The 16,407-nt window shown below is 40.0% G+C and overlaps 1 protein-coding gene across 2 annotated transcripts in view; it reads right to left on the bottom strand.

Annotated features, from left to right (window-relative positions):
* EPHA3 (EPH receptor A3) overlaps positions 1-16,407 on the bottom strand; it is a 230,366-nt gene that overhangs the window by 59,980 nt on the left and 153,979 nt on the right. For both annotated transcript variants that reach the window (XM_064468604.1, XM_064468610.1), the window contains exon 6: positions 535-659. In XM_064468604.1, coding sequence (XP_064324674.1) covers positions 535-659 — 125 coding nt within the window. The remainder of the gene's footprint in view (positions 1-534; positions 660-16,407) is intronic.

Raw genomic sequence — 16,407 nt, 5'->3', positions numbered from 1 at the left:
ACCTATTTAATGGCAGGTTTTCTTTGATTTGCAGTTATTTACACAAAATTTATGAAGAATTCAGTTATCCATTAAAAATGGGAGCTTTCATAGTGCAAACCCCTCACTAAAAGTATTGCCCATCTTTTTTCCAAATAATTTTTTTGTAAAAGATGCTTGCACTGCAGGGAAGCACCAACACATGGATGCTGACAAATGTATAAACACCAAGAGCGTAGCACAACTGAGTAAGTAAACTCAGTAAACTGAGTAAGTAAAGGAAAAAAAAAAAGTATTACAGCTAGTCTGCATTGCTTTCTATATTTGTTCTGATGTGTTTGGGGATGAATTTGGTAGACCACACAGCTTAACAATTTCATTTCATATTTTCATTACGTTCTCCTTACCAAAACTTGAACAATTTCAACACTCGGCGTCATCAAGGCAGACAGTGAGCGAACAGGGGTGTCTCTGAATACTCAACATAGGCAAGACGCAAGAATTTCATTACAGTATTGCCAGCACAAAAACCTCCCCTCCAATCTTTCTTCCCACCTTTTCATAGTATTTGACCTCGTAGTCCAAGATGATCCCATTCGGATGTTCGGGTTCCTGCCAAGACAGAGACACACTGTTCCTGGACGTCCTGTCTTTCCTTATGACTGTGATGGGGGATGGAGCTGCAAAGGGGATGGGGGAGGAGGGAAGAGAGAAAAGCAAACTGAGTTTATCTCTGTTCCAATCCTTGGCAAAGAGTATTGTTTCCATTTGAAAGACTCATGAGCATAGGTCTGGACTTGCATCAACATTCAGCAGCTGGATTATAGTCCTAGTACACGTGCCTTAAAGCATACTGGCCTGAAGGAAAATGAGCTGAGATTTTCTGTTATACTGGCGGACCAGTGGCAAGATAGCAGATGGTTTTGATCTGCTACTACAGTGTAAGCAATGAAATATATTTGATATACGAAAATAGAGAACAAAATAACAGTACTAGCTATTTGTTATAATTCTGAAGTCTTATCGTTACCAGACTCCGCAGAACTCTGATAAAATTTTCATACACAAGTGTAAAACGGTGCTGGGATGCATTACACAAAAGGAGCTCCCGGTATCCATGGCTAGCAATAACCACCCAGCATACTGCAGAATACAGCCTCTTTTATAGCAGTATTTGGTAAGCTCTTCAGATACAAATTGCTCCCATATACGCTCCTCCTTTACCACATTTCTTTGAAAATGAAATTTGAAGAAAAAAAGTCTAAACTGCAAAGCAATCTCATTTCTGGTCTGTATTAATCAGAGTTAGGCAGGACAACTGATTGCATGCCACAGACTCACCCCCCACCCAAAACTTGGAAGCACTATCAATGTTACAGAAAAAAAATCATAATTACCTAAGATTCTTGAACATCAGTTCAGTTTTAGACCACCCAGCTCTACGTGTTGTTCCAAGACCAGACCTAGGTTTCCTGGTCTTACTGAAAGTTATGCAATTTTTAAAAATTTTTTTTTCTCTTTCCTTCGGGTTGGCTTCCCACTCCAAATACTTCTCTTCCATGTCTTTGGCCAAAATTAATCAGATGATAGCTTACAGATCACATTAAAGGCCGTTACTGTCATTTTTTTTTTTTTTAAATCTTTTACCAGTAAAGCGTCTTTTATCTTAGCATGTAAAACAAATGTATTTTAAGTTCAGCATTGTGCTATCCCAATAAAAAGGCTCGAGCTGATCTAAACAATCTAATTCCAGCTGAATCCTATGAAGCTTTTACTGTTCATATAAAACTAGTTGCACTTTACAGGCTTTACACATTTGCCTGCATTCTGTCTGGGTTTTCATTCCTGGAAGAGATCCTTCAAAAGCCAGAAAAAAAAAGAAGTTTAATTAAAATAAATTTTAGAAAATTAATTCTGTGTTTGAATTTGTTAAATTTCCATCAAAGCACACCTTCTAGTCTTGAGTCATAACTTAAATGTTGACAAGCTCCTTTAACTGAGTAGAGCATCTAGAAAGCTACATACACCCACACAGCACATATTTATATACACACTTCCACATTTGTCACATGGTTCACGATAGCTTTCTGAGAAGATTAAAAAGTTGCAAAAATCTTTTTTTTTTTCCCCTTTTTCTCCCCCCCCCAGTCAGGAAGAATTTATCCTGAATTTCAATTACTGAAATCAGATTTGGGAGACTGTTTTATTTTTTTTCTAAGTAGAATGGGAGAGAGTCTCTATTTTACTCAGACTCACCCGACCTATGCTGTTGAAGAGCTGAAAAGCATTAGGACAAGGTATACAGGATAGGTTTGTAATGAACATCCTTCAGTAATTCCACTCAGTCACAAACCAACGCTAGAGCCAAAATACAAAGTGGTTAGCTGGCTGAACTGTTCTACTATAGCCAGCTCTGTGTTAACTCATATATACCCATGCTTGCTGCTTTTATGCTCTTTTAAGTCATTTTTATGTCTTCTTTTCAAGTCAAGCTATCCATCTTTTTTTTGTATGTGAATAGATTGTCAAGCCCAGTACCCCAGCTGGTAATGCTTCCCATTAAGGTAACATTAATACAGATTTTATGAATAATTAATATATGATTAACAGAAATGGCTTTTCCCCCCAATAAATTATGGTAATTTGTGCTCTAACACATTCTCCGGGCAGGCTGAAATAATCTTCTATGCTCCAATACAGATGTGCTTAGAAAAAGCTTTCTTCTAACACAGTATTAATTATTTTGAGCTCATTTACACACATCTCTGCAGATGCTACCAGTAACTTATCTCACAGCAGTTTATTAGAAAAGCGTCTGCTCTGCAGTTATCAATAACATTATAAAACATTCATACACCTTTTCTAATCCATAGGGTTCCCAAAGCTGCTTAGAAATTATACATACAGAGTGCCTGGAAGAGAGCATCCCACTGCATGGGCAAATGGAGGGGAGATGGATAATTATGGGGAACACAGTTTCAGGCACCTTTAATCCCAGGCACTGAACAGATCTGAGTTCTGTAACACAGCGCTGCATGCCAGGCCGCTCCAACAGCTACTGAACCTCGGAGCTATGAAAATTATGTATTCCAAATCTTATTTTAAATATGTGGATTATAGAAGTTACCTAGTTTTAAGGCATTAATCTTCTGCACATAAAGGAACAGCATCTTCAGATATTTCAGTGGTCAACTATTTATTTCTAGAGGCTAAACCACAATATTTGTGTTCAGAGGGGAAGAAATGTATTTGCAACTTAATTTTAATTTTTGATCTTGTATTTTTTTCATCTTGAAATCATCTGAGCATTTCAATTTTGAAGCACAGAGGTTGTAAAATATGAAGACAATATCTGGGCATAGATTTCATAATTTTCCTCCTGTTTCCATCATCTCTGTGTGTTCATATTGGACTTTATAAGCAATAGTTGACTTTGATCATCCTCTATGTTTCTGTTGACAAAACAGAGCCCTGGAGGGGACAGCCCTCACAAGAACCTCTTCCAGCCATTCCTCTCCTGGCACTGTGTCAGGCTTACAGCTCTTCAACGCACAGGTGAAACCAAACTGTGCTGCCTCTGGGATGATTTCAGCACCAGGACCCTCCTTCTGCAAAAAATGAAGTAGAGGGTGGCAAAGATAAATCTTGAAGTGAGCATCCCTGACAGCCAGCCTTGCAGACCCACCATGGATGAGGGCAGAGAAAGGAGTCAGGACCCTGTGCCTGGAGGGGCTGCCATCCTGCACAGCCCGTCACAGCTGCAGCAGCACCCTGGCTTTCCCGAAACCAGACTCCGCTGTACGCTGAGAGACGGAGGTGGTCTGGCTCCTCTGCTGTGCCTGCTGCCCTGCACAACTGACGTCTGTCTGTCTGTGTCTGTCTCTCTCCTTACTTAATTGATTCTTTGCCTATATCCAGAACTGACTCCTCTACTGCCACAGGGGATTGACTGATGAACACTTGCTACACTTTGATTTGACCAAGATGAGATAAAAAGAAAAAAATAGCAGCACAGCACATGGCATAATTGTTCTTTGCTCGTCTGCAAGAAGCTGGACTGTTAAAATTTTAAATTCTATTGCAATCTTTTTTGGTTTTCTGCAATACCTGTTAGATAGGTTTGAAAAGTGTTAGGAGTCCTTCAACCCTGATTTAAGAAAACATCTTGTTCAGATGTCTTCTAGGTTTACAATTAAATCTACTGCAATCAATGAATTTAATATACGGTAAAAGTTAAGGCAACCTGGAAGTATGCATGGTCCTGCACAGGGACAGTCATATGACAACAGAGGAGCCTTCCTGACCTACAGCTCCAGCTCATCAGGGCTGGGGTGCAGCTGGGAGGAATAACTTGACATTTGGACCATGGAGTTTTGGTTTGTTGCTTTTTTTTTTTTTTTGTATGCATCCCTAGAATACACTGTAATAAATCAAAACTTATAAACTGTGTTCTAAATAGTGTCTAAGAAGAAGTCAGCCTTAATTTCCATTTTGTAACACAGCTAATCTTCCCTTCTCACCAGGGCAGCTCAGTTACTGTATTTCTGTTTACTTTGAAGAGTCTGAAAATCCAGCAAAGAGAGAAACCACAGTTAAAGGAAGTTAACATTACAAACTGTTAAACAATGAAGGCACCACCATGAGCAGCAATGCATATAGTGTTTACTCTTCTGCATGAGGAGGAGAGAACCAAGAGCTTCCTGTTTCCTGAAAGCCGTTATGCAACTACAATAGGATGAGACTAAATTCAAAAATCAGGCTACAAAAAGGAAGAGAAGTACTTCATATTTAGAACAGAGATTTTTCATTGCAGTTCCAGGATTTTCCTTTCTTAAATTAAAAGACAATTAGATTGTGCAACAGTAGAATGCTAGAAAAAAATTATTTTAAATGTCTGCAGCTCACACTGACGAAAACAATTGTGTACTATGGGTCACCAAATAATGACAGATTATGAAGATTTCTAGGAAAAATTGAAGTTTAAAAATTATATTGAAGCATCAATAGCAACACAAAGTTAGGTTAAATTAACTTACTTAGAAAAAAATACATTTCAAGGTAAAGCTTAAGGAGAGTACTTTTTTAGACTAAGAAGTTTAATCAACACTGTGGCTCATATACCTCTATGTATTTACGTTTTTACTGGTGTTTTGATTAACGTATTAGTACTCAATTTCTTCACTGAATAAGAGTTGGGGTTTTTTATCATTAACTTTAGGCTTGTGTGGCCATGCATTAAGAGGATTAGTCTCAACAGGCACATGCAATGCACACTGAGGCATTTTTATGCATCAGATGGTAACTATTTGTCTGGTACTACAGTCTAACTGGTTTATGACTAGTTTAAGCAGTTAATATGAACATTCAAAACTCCCTAGAGTTACAAGGGGAAATGTACTTTGAGCGCTCAATGTTGTTAGGTAGCATTTGTGACAACTGGGAATGTGGATGTTGAAAAGGTAACAAACGCAATGATCCAGGGAGCTTAGACTCACAAGTGTAAAAACCTCCTCACTCATGACTATTAAAGGTGCAAGCAAATAACATGAAGGATCTAGCAGAGACGACAATAAAACCCCACTCAAATTGATTTCCCAGTGAAGCTGACCCCAACAGATCATTTGTTTCCCTCCAGTTTAATAGCAGCTGTATATAAATCTCCTTATTGACTTTTTCCTTATTCCTTGGTTATTGTTTTCATATGTGACTGGCTTACAGATGTATATATATACTGGAAGAAAATTCCCTGTCCTGTGACACAGAGAACTCAGTATTAACTTAGAGAAGCCATGTGTGTACAACTGCTGAAACATTTAGAGTCTTGTTGTTTCTTGCTTAGGTCCCTAGATCACAAATTAAATTTTAGGGAAGAATTTAATTCTAAAATTACCATGGCCTGCTCACTTTCAGCTTTTGCTTGCAACCAGCTATCAGCATCAGGGAGTAAAATGTTCCAAGCTATGCTGAAAGATGGTGATCAAGAACTTATCTGAGCCAGCAGAACTAGCTGTGTTACCCAAACTGTAACTTCTTCTGCACTGCTGAATAAATGGAAGGCTTGTTCCTTTTTCTTTCTTTAGAAAACTGATTATTTTATTATCTAATCATAATACTGCCACCTGATATAATGTATAAATTTTCTTTAATGTCTATGATGCCCCTAGGAGGTAATGTGGAACGAGAACAGTAAATAAAGACCGTAACGTGAAAATTCAATCTTCAGCCTCTGACAGCAGGTTCCACTGGGACCTAAATCTGTAAGTCTTAAGAGGACCAGTGTCCAAACCACAAAACTATCATACAAGTCCAAGTGGAAATACCAATGGTTGAACAAACTGATCTCTTGCTTAGAGGCAGTTTCTCCAGAAAACTGGAGTCACATCCGCAGTCAGGATACATGAGAGAATTTACCCTGGTGCAAGCATTAGGCACCCACGCACGGCTCATCCGGCACTGCTCATAATGTGAGCAACATGTGGGGTTTTGCGAACCAGCGCATCAGATAATCTTTAGATTTATCCAACCATTCCACCACCAACCAGCATTCAATTTGTGACAAAGTCCTAGGTAACGACTCACAAATCAGTATAATGATGTCATATCTCCATGACATGATCACATTAACATGATCTGCCTGAATTGCTACGCTTGTCCTTGGATCCTTTACATCTCCAGCATCTAGCCCGTGGATTAACATCTAAGGGGTTTATTATAGAAGCCTGCTCACAGAAAGCAGGAGTTGCACTATTTTAAACCTCCTCTGATTGCATTAATATTTACTTTCTCCGTTAAATGCAGTTAAAGGTGCTGCTTCCCCCTACGCGGTTGTGCTGAAGCAAGGGTGATCCCACAGGCACATTCCAAGAAGACTCGGTCAGCGCTGGGTCGCCAGGTGACTCCCAGGGGGCAGGAGGAGAAGGAAATAGTTACACTTTAGCAACACGTTAGAAACCTGCTAAACCCTACATGCTCCTCTTCCAGATACAATTACCCACCTCTTCAGTACGTGTGCAGACACAGTCCTTTGCTCTTCAATCTCCAGGACGCGTAGTTAAACTAGCACAGCACTTGTGTTTGCTTCTGCACCTTTTCCTTGAGCTGAAGCAGGCTCGATATATTTTTATGACTTGGGCTATAAAACATCACCTGATCCTGTAACGTCATTAGGCGCCTGTCAGCCAGAACGCAACGTACCTTCCCCGTCGCCAGGGAGCAGGCACTGGGCAGTCTCGCCATCCCAACAGCAAGAGGCCCGTGTCAGAGTGCAGCACCCTCACACCGGATCCAGGCCGGATCCTAATAGGATGCAATCATAAGGAAGCGTGTGAAAAGGTTCCCAGTTTCTGGGAGAGGGCTATCAAGATCAGGCATTTATATATATCAAAATGTGGAAGGAAAGAAACAGGACAAAACTTTAAGGACAAATAGAAGCAGAGTAACTTTGGATGAAACAAAGCTCTGTGTGGGAGCTGTGTATGTTTCTCACAGAAATAGGACAATTTTGAAGACTCATTTCTTCATGGCTATGTCAATGGATGACTGCCTGCATTATGGTAGAAGTACCTAAATGCATCTGGAAGATGGTGGACTCCAGAGCGGCTGCAGGCACTGCACAGGGGACTGGAAAGGGGAAAACAAGTAGCTTCAGCAGGAATTACACTAAAAGGCAGCTGCTTGATTTGGCTCTTAAGTGCGGAGAAAGGCAACCTTCTGGGCAGCAGCTGTCACTGGACAAGTGATTATCAGAGCTCATTTCTCACTCTTACAAATAAATTCTAAATTAAAAGCAAACTTCATTAAGTGTTGTACATTCGTGTTCTCATTTCTCCCTCTTTTTATTAAAAGAGATAGGAAATGCCTTCGACAGAGCAAACAAAATGTTAGACTTGCTCATATGTTTAACATGTGTGTAATAAATCATGGAAATGCCATGTCCATTTGGGAAGTATCAGGCTGCACAAGGCACTCGCTTCAGAAACTGAAAAATACAGTGCCGTGGCATTCACAGCTGTTATTTCAGAGAGGAGACAAATGCCATATATGCTTTCATAAGGATTCAACCCAAAGGTACTCATAACACAAATGTTATTCTTTCTGTTCTCTGTTTGAGGTGGTGATGGTGGGAGCTTCGCAATACTTCATATTTTTCACTGAGTGTATTTAAGACCATATCAGTTTAAAATAAACAGTTTTGCTTTGCCTTCCCTACCCCATTGTTCCATTACTTTATAGGAGGCTAGAGCCTCAGGCTTCCTGGTGTGAAGTTTTCAAAAATAACTTCTTCACCACGCCCAAAACGTCAATGGTCAGGTGCTGAGGAGGCTTCCCCTTCCCGTGCAAGTTTAGTTATTTCCTCAACCAGCAAAATCCCATTCACAGGTTAAGAAACATACTGAAGAACCATGTCTAGAAATGCCAGTATCCAAACCTGGAGAAGACAATTGCCCTCAGAAAAGTAATTTATGATATAAACTATTTCTCTCCTTCTTAAGTAATCACCAAGAGCTCCTGAACTGGTCTGTCAGTAAGTTCCAGCAGAGTCTTTTCAACCTGGTCAGAAAACACTACGAATGGAAACAATATTTCTCAAACTTCTTGCCCTGTCATTCTTTGGTAGTTTCACAGGTGGCTTTGGATGGTTTTTGCAAACGTTAACCACGACAGGATAATCTCTCATGGAAAATACTTGAAAGGTGATGACATCTCCTTTCACATTCTTTTGGATTTTGGGATGATTTAACCTTTCTTTTTGTTTGGTTTTAAACATTTTCTGTATATATAGCAGCATAGTTTACTAGAAGGGATGCTAGAAAGGGAACTTTCATACATATTCTGCTGTAGAATTAGATACTGCAAGAAAAGTAAGAAGGAGCAAAGAAATATCACAGAATCACAGGTTGGAAGGGACCTCAGGGATCATCTAGTCCAACGCTCACTTTGCAACACTGGGAAGTTGGCACTGGTGAGACTAAGAAAAGTCTACTGGCTTCAGAGGGTACCTGTCTTCACATCATGACACATCCTCAGGCTCAAATCAGCTTATGTAGTTGGTGTGAGTAAAACCAAAGCTGCATGTATGTGAAGACTGTAACGTGCAGGGGAACAATGATTTGGTTTTATATTAAAAAATAATTACTACATTACTAATTCCCATTCACAGGAATAGTCTCCAAACCCAAAGACACAAGTAACATTTGTTTCCCAGCTGCCCCCAGCCTGCAAATTGTCTAGATGGAACAGCTTCAAGAAGCAAGGGAAGGTGATAGTTCTCTTCACGATAAAGAGGAACACAGACTATTTCCCTTGGTGATTACCAAGAATGCTAGCACAGATAAGGGAAAGAGAGCCAGGAGTCTAAGGAATATTATTTAACTGAGTGCTAAGTATGCTGTTTACCTACATTTCTTTGTTTTTACTATTTTGCCAAACCAAGATACTAAATTAGAATCCCCGTGTAGCTTCATGTTAAAGACTGTAATAGAAGCAAGGAGAGAAAAACAGTATCCATTGAGTGCTGAATACAATTTCGCCATGACCTCTGGTATGGTAGCTGGGAAAGGTAGCTAGAAGCATTGGAAGTGAAAAACACTAGCTGAGCTACAGACTTCACCTGTGAACTTTCTCTAAGGCCATGAGCATTCACACGAGGACTGTGTGTGCACAGAAGAGACCAATGTATGTCACAGACTTTGAAGCCTTGGCGGAGCTTTCTTGACGTTCAGGGGAAAAACGATCAAAGGCTTTGCAGGCAGAACATCTCTAGCTAATAACAGGCTATGCATGGAGTGATATTGTTGAAACACTTCCCTTTTATATCCCTAAAGGAGGAGTTTTATTGAGTTAAAATGATCCTTGAATAGCCTCTGGGCTGAACTGTAAAACACATTTGAAAAGCGTAAAATCTTTATTTATGCCAGATAGGTTTGAAACTCAAAAGATAAATGTCATTCACAAAAACAAGCATGTCCTAGGTATTCAGTACGTAATGGGGCACAGCTGTAATAACAGTCAGTGAACCAGACTCCCTGCATCATGTCATTAGTTCACTTTTAATAAGTCTATCTTCTTGTCCTTTTTGTAAGGACCATAGGGAAAGAAAGAAATATATCATGCTTCAAACATCTGTGGCTTGCTTAAATTGTCTCTCTGAGAAGACAGATCTACTTAAGGGACCTGTCGTGGGATATAGATTGCAAAGTGCACACAACCCTTTCTAGATATCAATTTTATTTAAAAAGGGAGCATCACACATCGTTTGTGAGTTGCTGAAGACAGTGCAGTCTACATTAACAGAATAACATAGAATCATATGAACATATAAATAGCAACACAGTTCCTACATGTAATCAATGACAGATATTGAAATAAAGCTTGGTGCTCAACTTGGTGCTGAATTTATTCCCTTGAAGCCACAGATTTCAGGCAAGTAATATTCTAGTTCTGAGGAGGTTTTAACATAATATTCTAGTTCTGAGGAGGTTTTAACAACTTTTCCTGGGAGCCAAGTGAATCTTTGCGTACAACAGCACTGAAAAATCTACTGATTCTTTCTCTGTTTTAGATGTTTATCCCCTCAAACTGAAACTAAAGGATGGCTTGAATTTTTCAATGTGCAAATGACACATGTATATCAAGATATTACAAACCAGCTATGACTATCCTTTTAGACTCTCCTCCCAATGATCCTGATTTCTGTACCTAGTGGTCAGTTTTGTTGCCAAGTTTTTTTGAATAATTTTCATCCTGGTCCCTTGCAAAAACTCCATAGTGCCTTATCGGTTATCTTCTCCTCAAACTCATCCCTCCTGTTTTTCAAAACTGCTAGATTTGACAGCTAATACATTTAAGAAAGAGACAGAAAGAGGAGTAAAAATAAATTGGATTCAGTGTCAATAGACTAGGCTGTGTGTTTACACCCGAAGAAAATAACTGGTTGATGTGGTTTGACCACATTGTTATTCATTAACCCGGAAAAAAAAAAAAAAGAGGGAAAAGTGGGTTACAGAGTAAGCTTCCAGACCTGATACTGCCACATGGAAGTGTACATGCACAGCTACTACTGCAGTCGTCTGCTTTCCTACACCTTTTCATGCATGGGTTAAATGATTAAGGAAGACAAACAGGCTACATGAATTGTTGTGCTTTGTGTGTTTTAGAAATACAAAAAAGATATAAGGAAGAGACTCCTGATTATCAGACTACTGCTTTTCTAGGGAAGGCTGAGATGATATAGGGTATATCTGGGTTTTTTTGTTATTCTTTATGCTATAGCTGTGCAGAGATGCCTTGTTTTGGATCCAGGGGTAGCTATTTTCTTTAAGCTTCCTATATGAAAACAGCCATACAGAGAAAGGAATCAACATTTTAGAAGTGTAGAACTGAATTGTGGGGGGTACCAAAACTCATGATTAGGCATTTTTAGGCACTTAATTGAGGTGCATTGTCACTTTCTGTAGTTACTAGGAAAAGACTGACAGCTCTAAGTAGAATTTAGCCCACAGAAAGCCTTCTGTGTTTCCTTCTGTTTCCTTATAATTTCTTTCTACAGCAGGTAAGAGGAGATTCCTATTTATACTCCACTTTTTTTTTTTTTTTTTGGGGGGGGGGTGCTTTGTTTGTTTGGGTTTTATTTATTTTTTTGATTGGGTGGGGTTTTTTCCAACTATCTGACTCCTACGTGGATTGTGTGGAAGAGCTGGGTTGAACTGAGGGCAGAGTTTGAGGGAGTCTCTCGTTACATGTACCCTTTGTTCCTCTCCTAATGCCAGGATATGTGACAGCACAAAACTCTTTGGAATCGATTTAGTACTGACACTGACTTATTGTAGCTGAACTCAGTTGCTACCACCATTTGCAGCTGCACTGTTGAGACCTTGGTTTACAAGGTCTTAAGTCCTTAAGAACTAATCAAACATAAAACTACATTTAAAGCTGTTACACTGTGCTTTACACTAAAAGTGAGTAAAAGAAAACAGTTGATTTTATTATCAAGCAGGTGTGGAGTAGAGACCTGAGGTATTAAAAATAAATGATTTGGGCATCAGCATGGGCATATTTGGAAAATACAGAAAATTTAATTATTTTCACTGAACTTTGCTGCTAATAATTATTTTGATGGAATCCTGAACACTGAATCATAATGGAAGTAATAGAAGGGGCAAGAGCTCCGGAAGACACACATGCAAAGTTGGGGTTTGGAGCCAGAATATTCAGCCTGACATGGAGTACCTGTTCTATCCAGGAAAATTCTGTCAAAAGAAGGCCACAGAGTTAATCTCCTTGTTCCCACCTACCATGTACAGGGTTTTGATTTTGCTTGTTCTCTTTGTTCTGCCCCTGTGGCCCCTCAGGTCTAACCTGGACCTACCCTGGTAAAAAACCTGGATTTGCTACCCCACATGGTGACCAAGACCCATTTGAGTATGGTACATGGAAATTAAAGACAAAACAGTAGATGAGCTTGCTTAGTAGTTAATATTCTAGAGTTTACACAGTTCTTACAGCTAGGAAGCCCAAAGACATCTTCAAACATAAATTATCTGTCTCCATAGTAAAACCGTACTAGTGTAATGTAAACTTGTTTATAAACTAATTTGTTCAGATCAGTTCAAATCCCAAAAATGACACTCTTCCTTTAGAGTGTCCCAATGAATTTAACTTTAAAAAGTAGGAAAAGGCTAATACTTAGAGTAACACAAGTGTGACTATGCAGAGGTTTGCAGTAGTTTAACTGAAATGCTCACATGCAATTTAAAAATGCTTTCCCCTCTGCAATCAGGCATCCTAATATTCACATGGGCGAAGCTAGTTAGTGGAAAGCAGGTCTCAGTTTACTCATTGCTGACTCCAAGGGGGAGTACCATAGCTGTCTGCTGTAGTACCATACCATACAATAACACTGTACAATACACAGATGGATAAGACTGGATCCTGCAGGCGCTCTGATGAAAAAGCTTAGGAAGGAGGCGGCAACCCACAGGCAATTTAACTGAATCAAATCTCTCCCTTTAAAGCCATCTAGTCTTTTGGAGGCAATCCTGCTGCAGTCTTCCAGATTCATATACGCATAAACTTTATACACTATGGCAAACGGTAAGAGTTTTGAGGTCATAATCACAAAAAAAAACCCAAATTCAACAATGCTCTCCTGAGTTTCTTTGAAGCAGAGATATTGAAGCTTATAGCCCCTCTGCACCCATAGGTTTATTCTCTCTCCAACCTGAATAAGCTTATGGGGAGTTTACTCCCCCAAATCTCATTGAGAAGGCCTTGCTACACAGATGAAAAGAGGAATTTAAAGGTTACCTGGTCTCCTTCCAGTTCCCGCTATCCCCTTCACACACCATCACCACACATGGACCGAGGTGGAAAGGGGCCTCTGCAGAACACCACCCTGATTTCAGCAGGATCAGCCAGAGCAAATTGCTCAGGATCTTGATTAGTTGTGTTTTGAACACCTCCACAGACACAGATGCCACACTCTCTTTGGGCTACCTGTTCCAGTGCTCAACCACACTTGGATTAAAAAAGTTTTTTCCTATGCTTAAACAGAATTTCTTGTGTTTCAGTTTGTGACCATTGACTCTTGTCCTGCCACTAAGCACCACTGAGGAGAGCCTCGCTCTGTCTTCCTTACACCCTCCCATCAGACCTTGTATTGATAAGATCCACCTGAGGCTCCTCTCCTTCAGGCTGGGCAGTCCCACCTCTCTCAGCCTCTCCTCATATGGCAGATGTTCCTCTCCCTTAACTGTCTTAATGGCCCTTCACTGACCTTGCCTTAGTATATCCATGCCTCTCTTGTACTGGGTGGGGCAAAGCTGGACACACCACACGTGGCCTCACCAGTGCTGAGTAGAGGGGAAGGATCACCTCCTTCGACCTGCTGGTAGTGCTCTTCCTACTGCAGTCCCAGATGCTCCACCAGGACCTCCAGGTCCTTTTCTGCAAAGCTGCTTTCCAGCCAGTTGGCCTCCAGCATGTACTGGTGCATGAGGTTAGTCCTCCCCAGGTGCAGGATGTGTTCAACTACAGGAAAGCTAAAGGTTGACATTGAAAATTGCATGCTGGAGGAAGCTTGCCAGAATTACACTCTGGAAAGTAAGGAAAATAATACAAAGACTCTAAGCTTCTTCACAGTGCCAGAAACAACCCTGTTGAGGAAATGTTCTGTATCGATTTTACACATAATCTTATTCAACTTTGGGACACAGACCTAGAATAAGAATTCTTTACAAACCAATTCTACCAACTTTGCCAGGTAAAACCAGAGCCTTTAAAGGTGATGGCCAGTGAATCCTGGTTGTTTCAGACTTAGTGTTTAAGCAGTCAAATGAATTTTTATAATTTTGTATATGCTTATATCCAATGTACTTGTATGGATTGTAGTTACACAGATACCACATTTATTATTTAGACGTGAAGTGCAGCCCCCTTCATTCAGGAATGTAGCAAGTTTTATTTCTTATTGCTCACTTTGGGACTTCCCCAAGTTTCAACAAGCTGAGGGTGCTTGCAGTATTTGTTGTTTTATCTGATAAATACAGCGAGAACTGTATTTCATATTTGTTAGACATGCCACTATCATATTGTTTGCATGAGTTTATAGTTGCTAGAACTAACAAATACAAAGCTAAACAAACCTAAGCAAACAGATTTTAGATCAAACAAACAGAACAACTTCTCACCAGATCTGCTGGGAGGAAAGGATGGAGACAGCACTGTGTGTGCTGGGATACCAGTGGGATGGCCAAGGCTTCCTAAGACCTACCTGATAGATCAATATCTGCTAACAGTACCGATTTCTGCAAGTTCTGAAAGTTCTCGTCTACTCTAGATTGCAAAGATCACTGCAGAGAATATTTCTATTTAAAGTGCTGTTAAGTCAGTTAGACCCTGTGTCAAAATAGTCATCTTTTTGCTCAGCATTCCTGAATCATACCTATAAACTGTATGACAGTGTGTGATATCATAAAAGCAGTGATAGGACATAAAAAGTGTTACTTTCTCATGCAGCATCTGCAAAACATATTCAACCCATATGTCCCTCACCCCATGGCTGTGTTTCATGTTGGAAAACCCCATTCCTCTTTTTTGTAAAATGATTACCCAGTAGCATGACTGTGTTGTCCCTATCAAATCTTAGTTTTTCTTCAATGAATTCCACACCCTGTTTCCATTCAAAACCTCCTCGGGCTCCAACGTGAGTTTTCTGCTTGCTACAGACCAAAGGCAGTAGATTCAGAACTACCCTGACCTGGACCAGATGTCTTTTCCCTTTGGGTTACTTATAGAGCTCCATGGAATGGACAACTTTCTGGTCTTTACAGACAATGCATTTTAAAAAAAACCCACAAACTGCATTCAGAAAACCCAGCGAACCTAGAATATCTGTGCCCAGACACCTGATCATGCTAGCAACAAGCCAGGCAGCACGGCATGGCTGTCAGTTCGCTGCGTGGCACATTCACCATTAGCATGCCATCTCCAGGGCTACTGAATCCCATATCCTCTCCCGTAGCAGCCAGTGACCCTTTGTAAATGGGGTTGATCGGTGTTATTAGGAGATAATGTCTCCATGGTGGAATATGTTGACTTGAGGTAAGAGCTTTCTTTGGGCAGGAGCAGAATGCTTCAATGTAATTTGGAGGAAACCGTATCAGGCAGTAACTGAAGGCAGATATTAATTACAGTGCAATCAAAGAGGTTGATCAACGAACTCAACTAAATAAAAACCTGTGCCCTTTCTCTTTTGCTTCCACATCAAAGACAGAAAGACTTACAGGAATTAGAAATATTGCAGTGTCGTGCCTGTATAGCCATATTTTGTGTACTTTTTTCAGAGATGTCTGCTCATTAACCTTCGCTGGCAGAGAAGGAAAACAAAGTGCAATAAAAGTGCAGCAAAACTCAGGCCAGACAATTGGAAGAAAAAACCTAGTCCATTTTCTGAAACGATTTTGAACTTCCCTCAATTCAGGGGACTGGATCTTGGCTTTACAACAGTTTTGCACTGTAAAATGTTTTATCCTTCTTGCATTCACAGCACCAGCAGAGCCAGAGTCTGGATCTTTCAAACCTTATACGAGACAACGAAACACATCTTTCCTTTACTTCTAGACCAGGTTTGAAAACTCTGCAGGAAAATCTTACTGAGATTGTTAGTTACAGCCTCTAGAACTCAGAGTCACTGTAAAGGTATCAGCAAATTTTTCGGCAACATTTAAGGTGACCCTTTATTGTGTGTATATATCTACGTATATACGTAAATTAGAAATATGTGTATGCATGTCCATATATGATCTGTTTACATGCAAAAATGGAGCTGCTGTGCAACCTGACTGAATCCTAACGCATCAGCGGAATTTATTTTAACATACTCTGGCAGATCTCCCAGTTGCTACATTACAGAAAATCAGTACTATGCAT

This window comes from Phalacrocorax carbo, chromosome 1, assembly GCF_963921805.1.
Source record: "Phalacrocorax carbo chromosome 1, bPhaCar2.1, whole genome shotgun sequence".
NCBI classification, from domain to species: Eukaryota; Metazoa; Chordata; class Aves; order Suliformes; family Phalacrocoracidae; genus Phalacrocorax; species Phalacrocorax carbo.
Note: the sequence above shows the minus strand (reverse complement) of the source record. Positions and strands in the feature narration are given on the sequence as shown.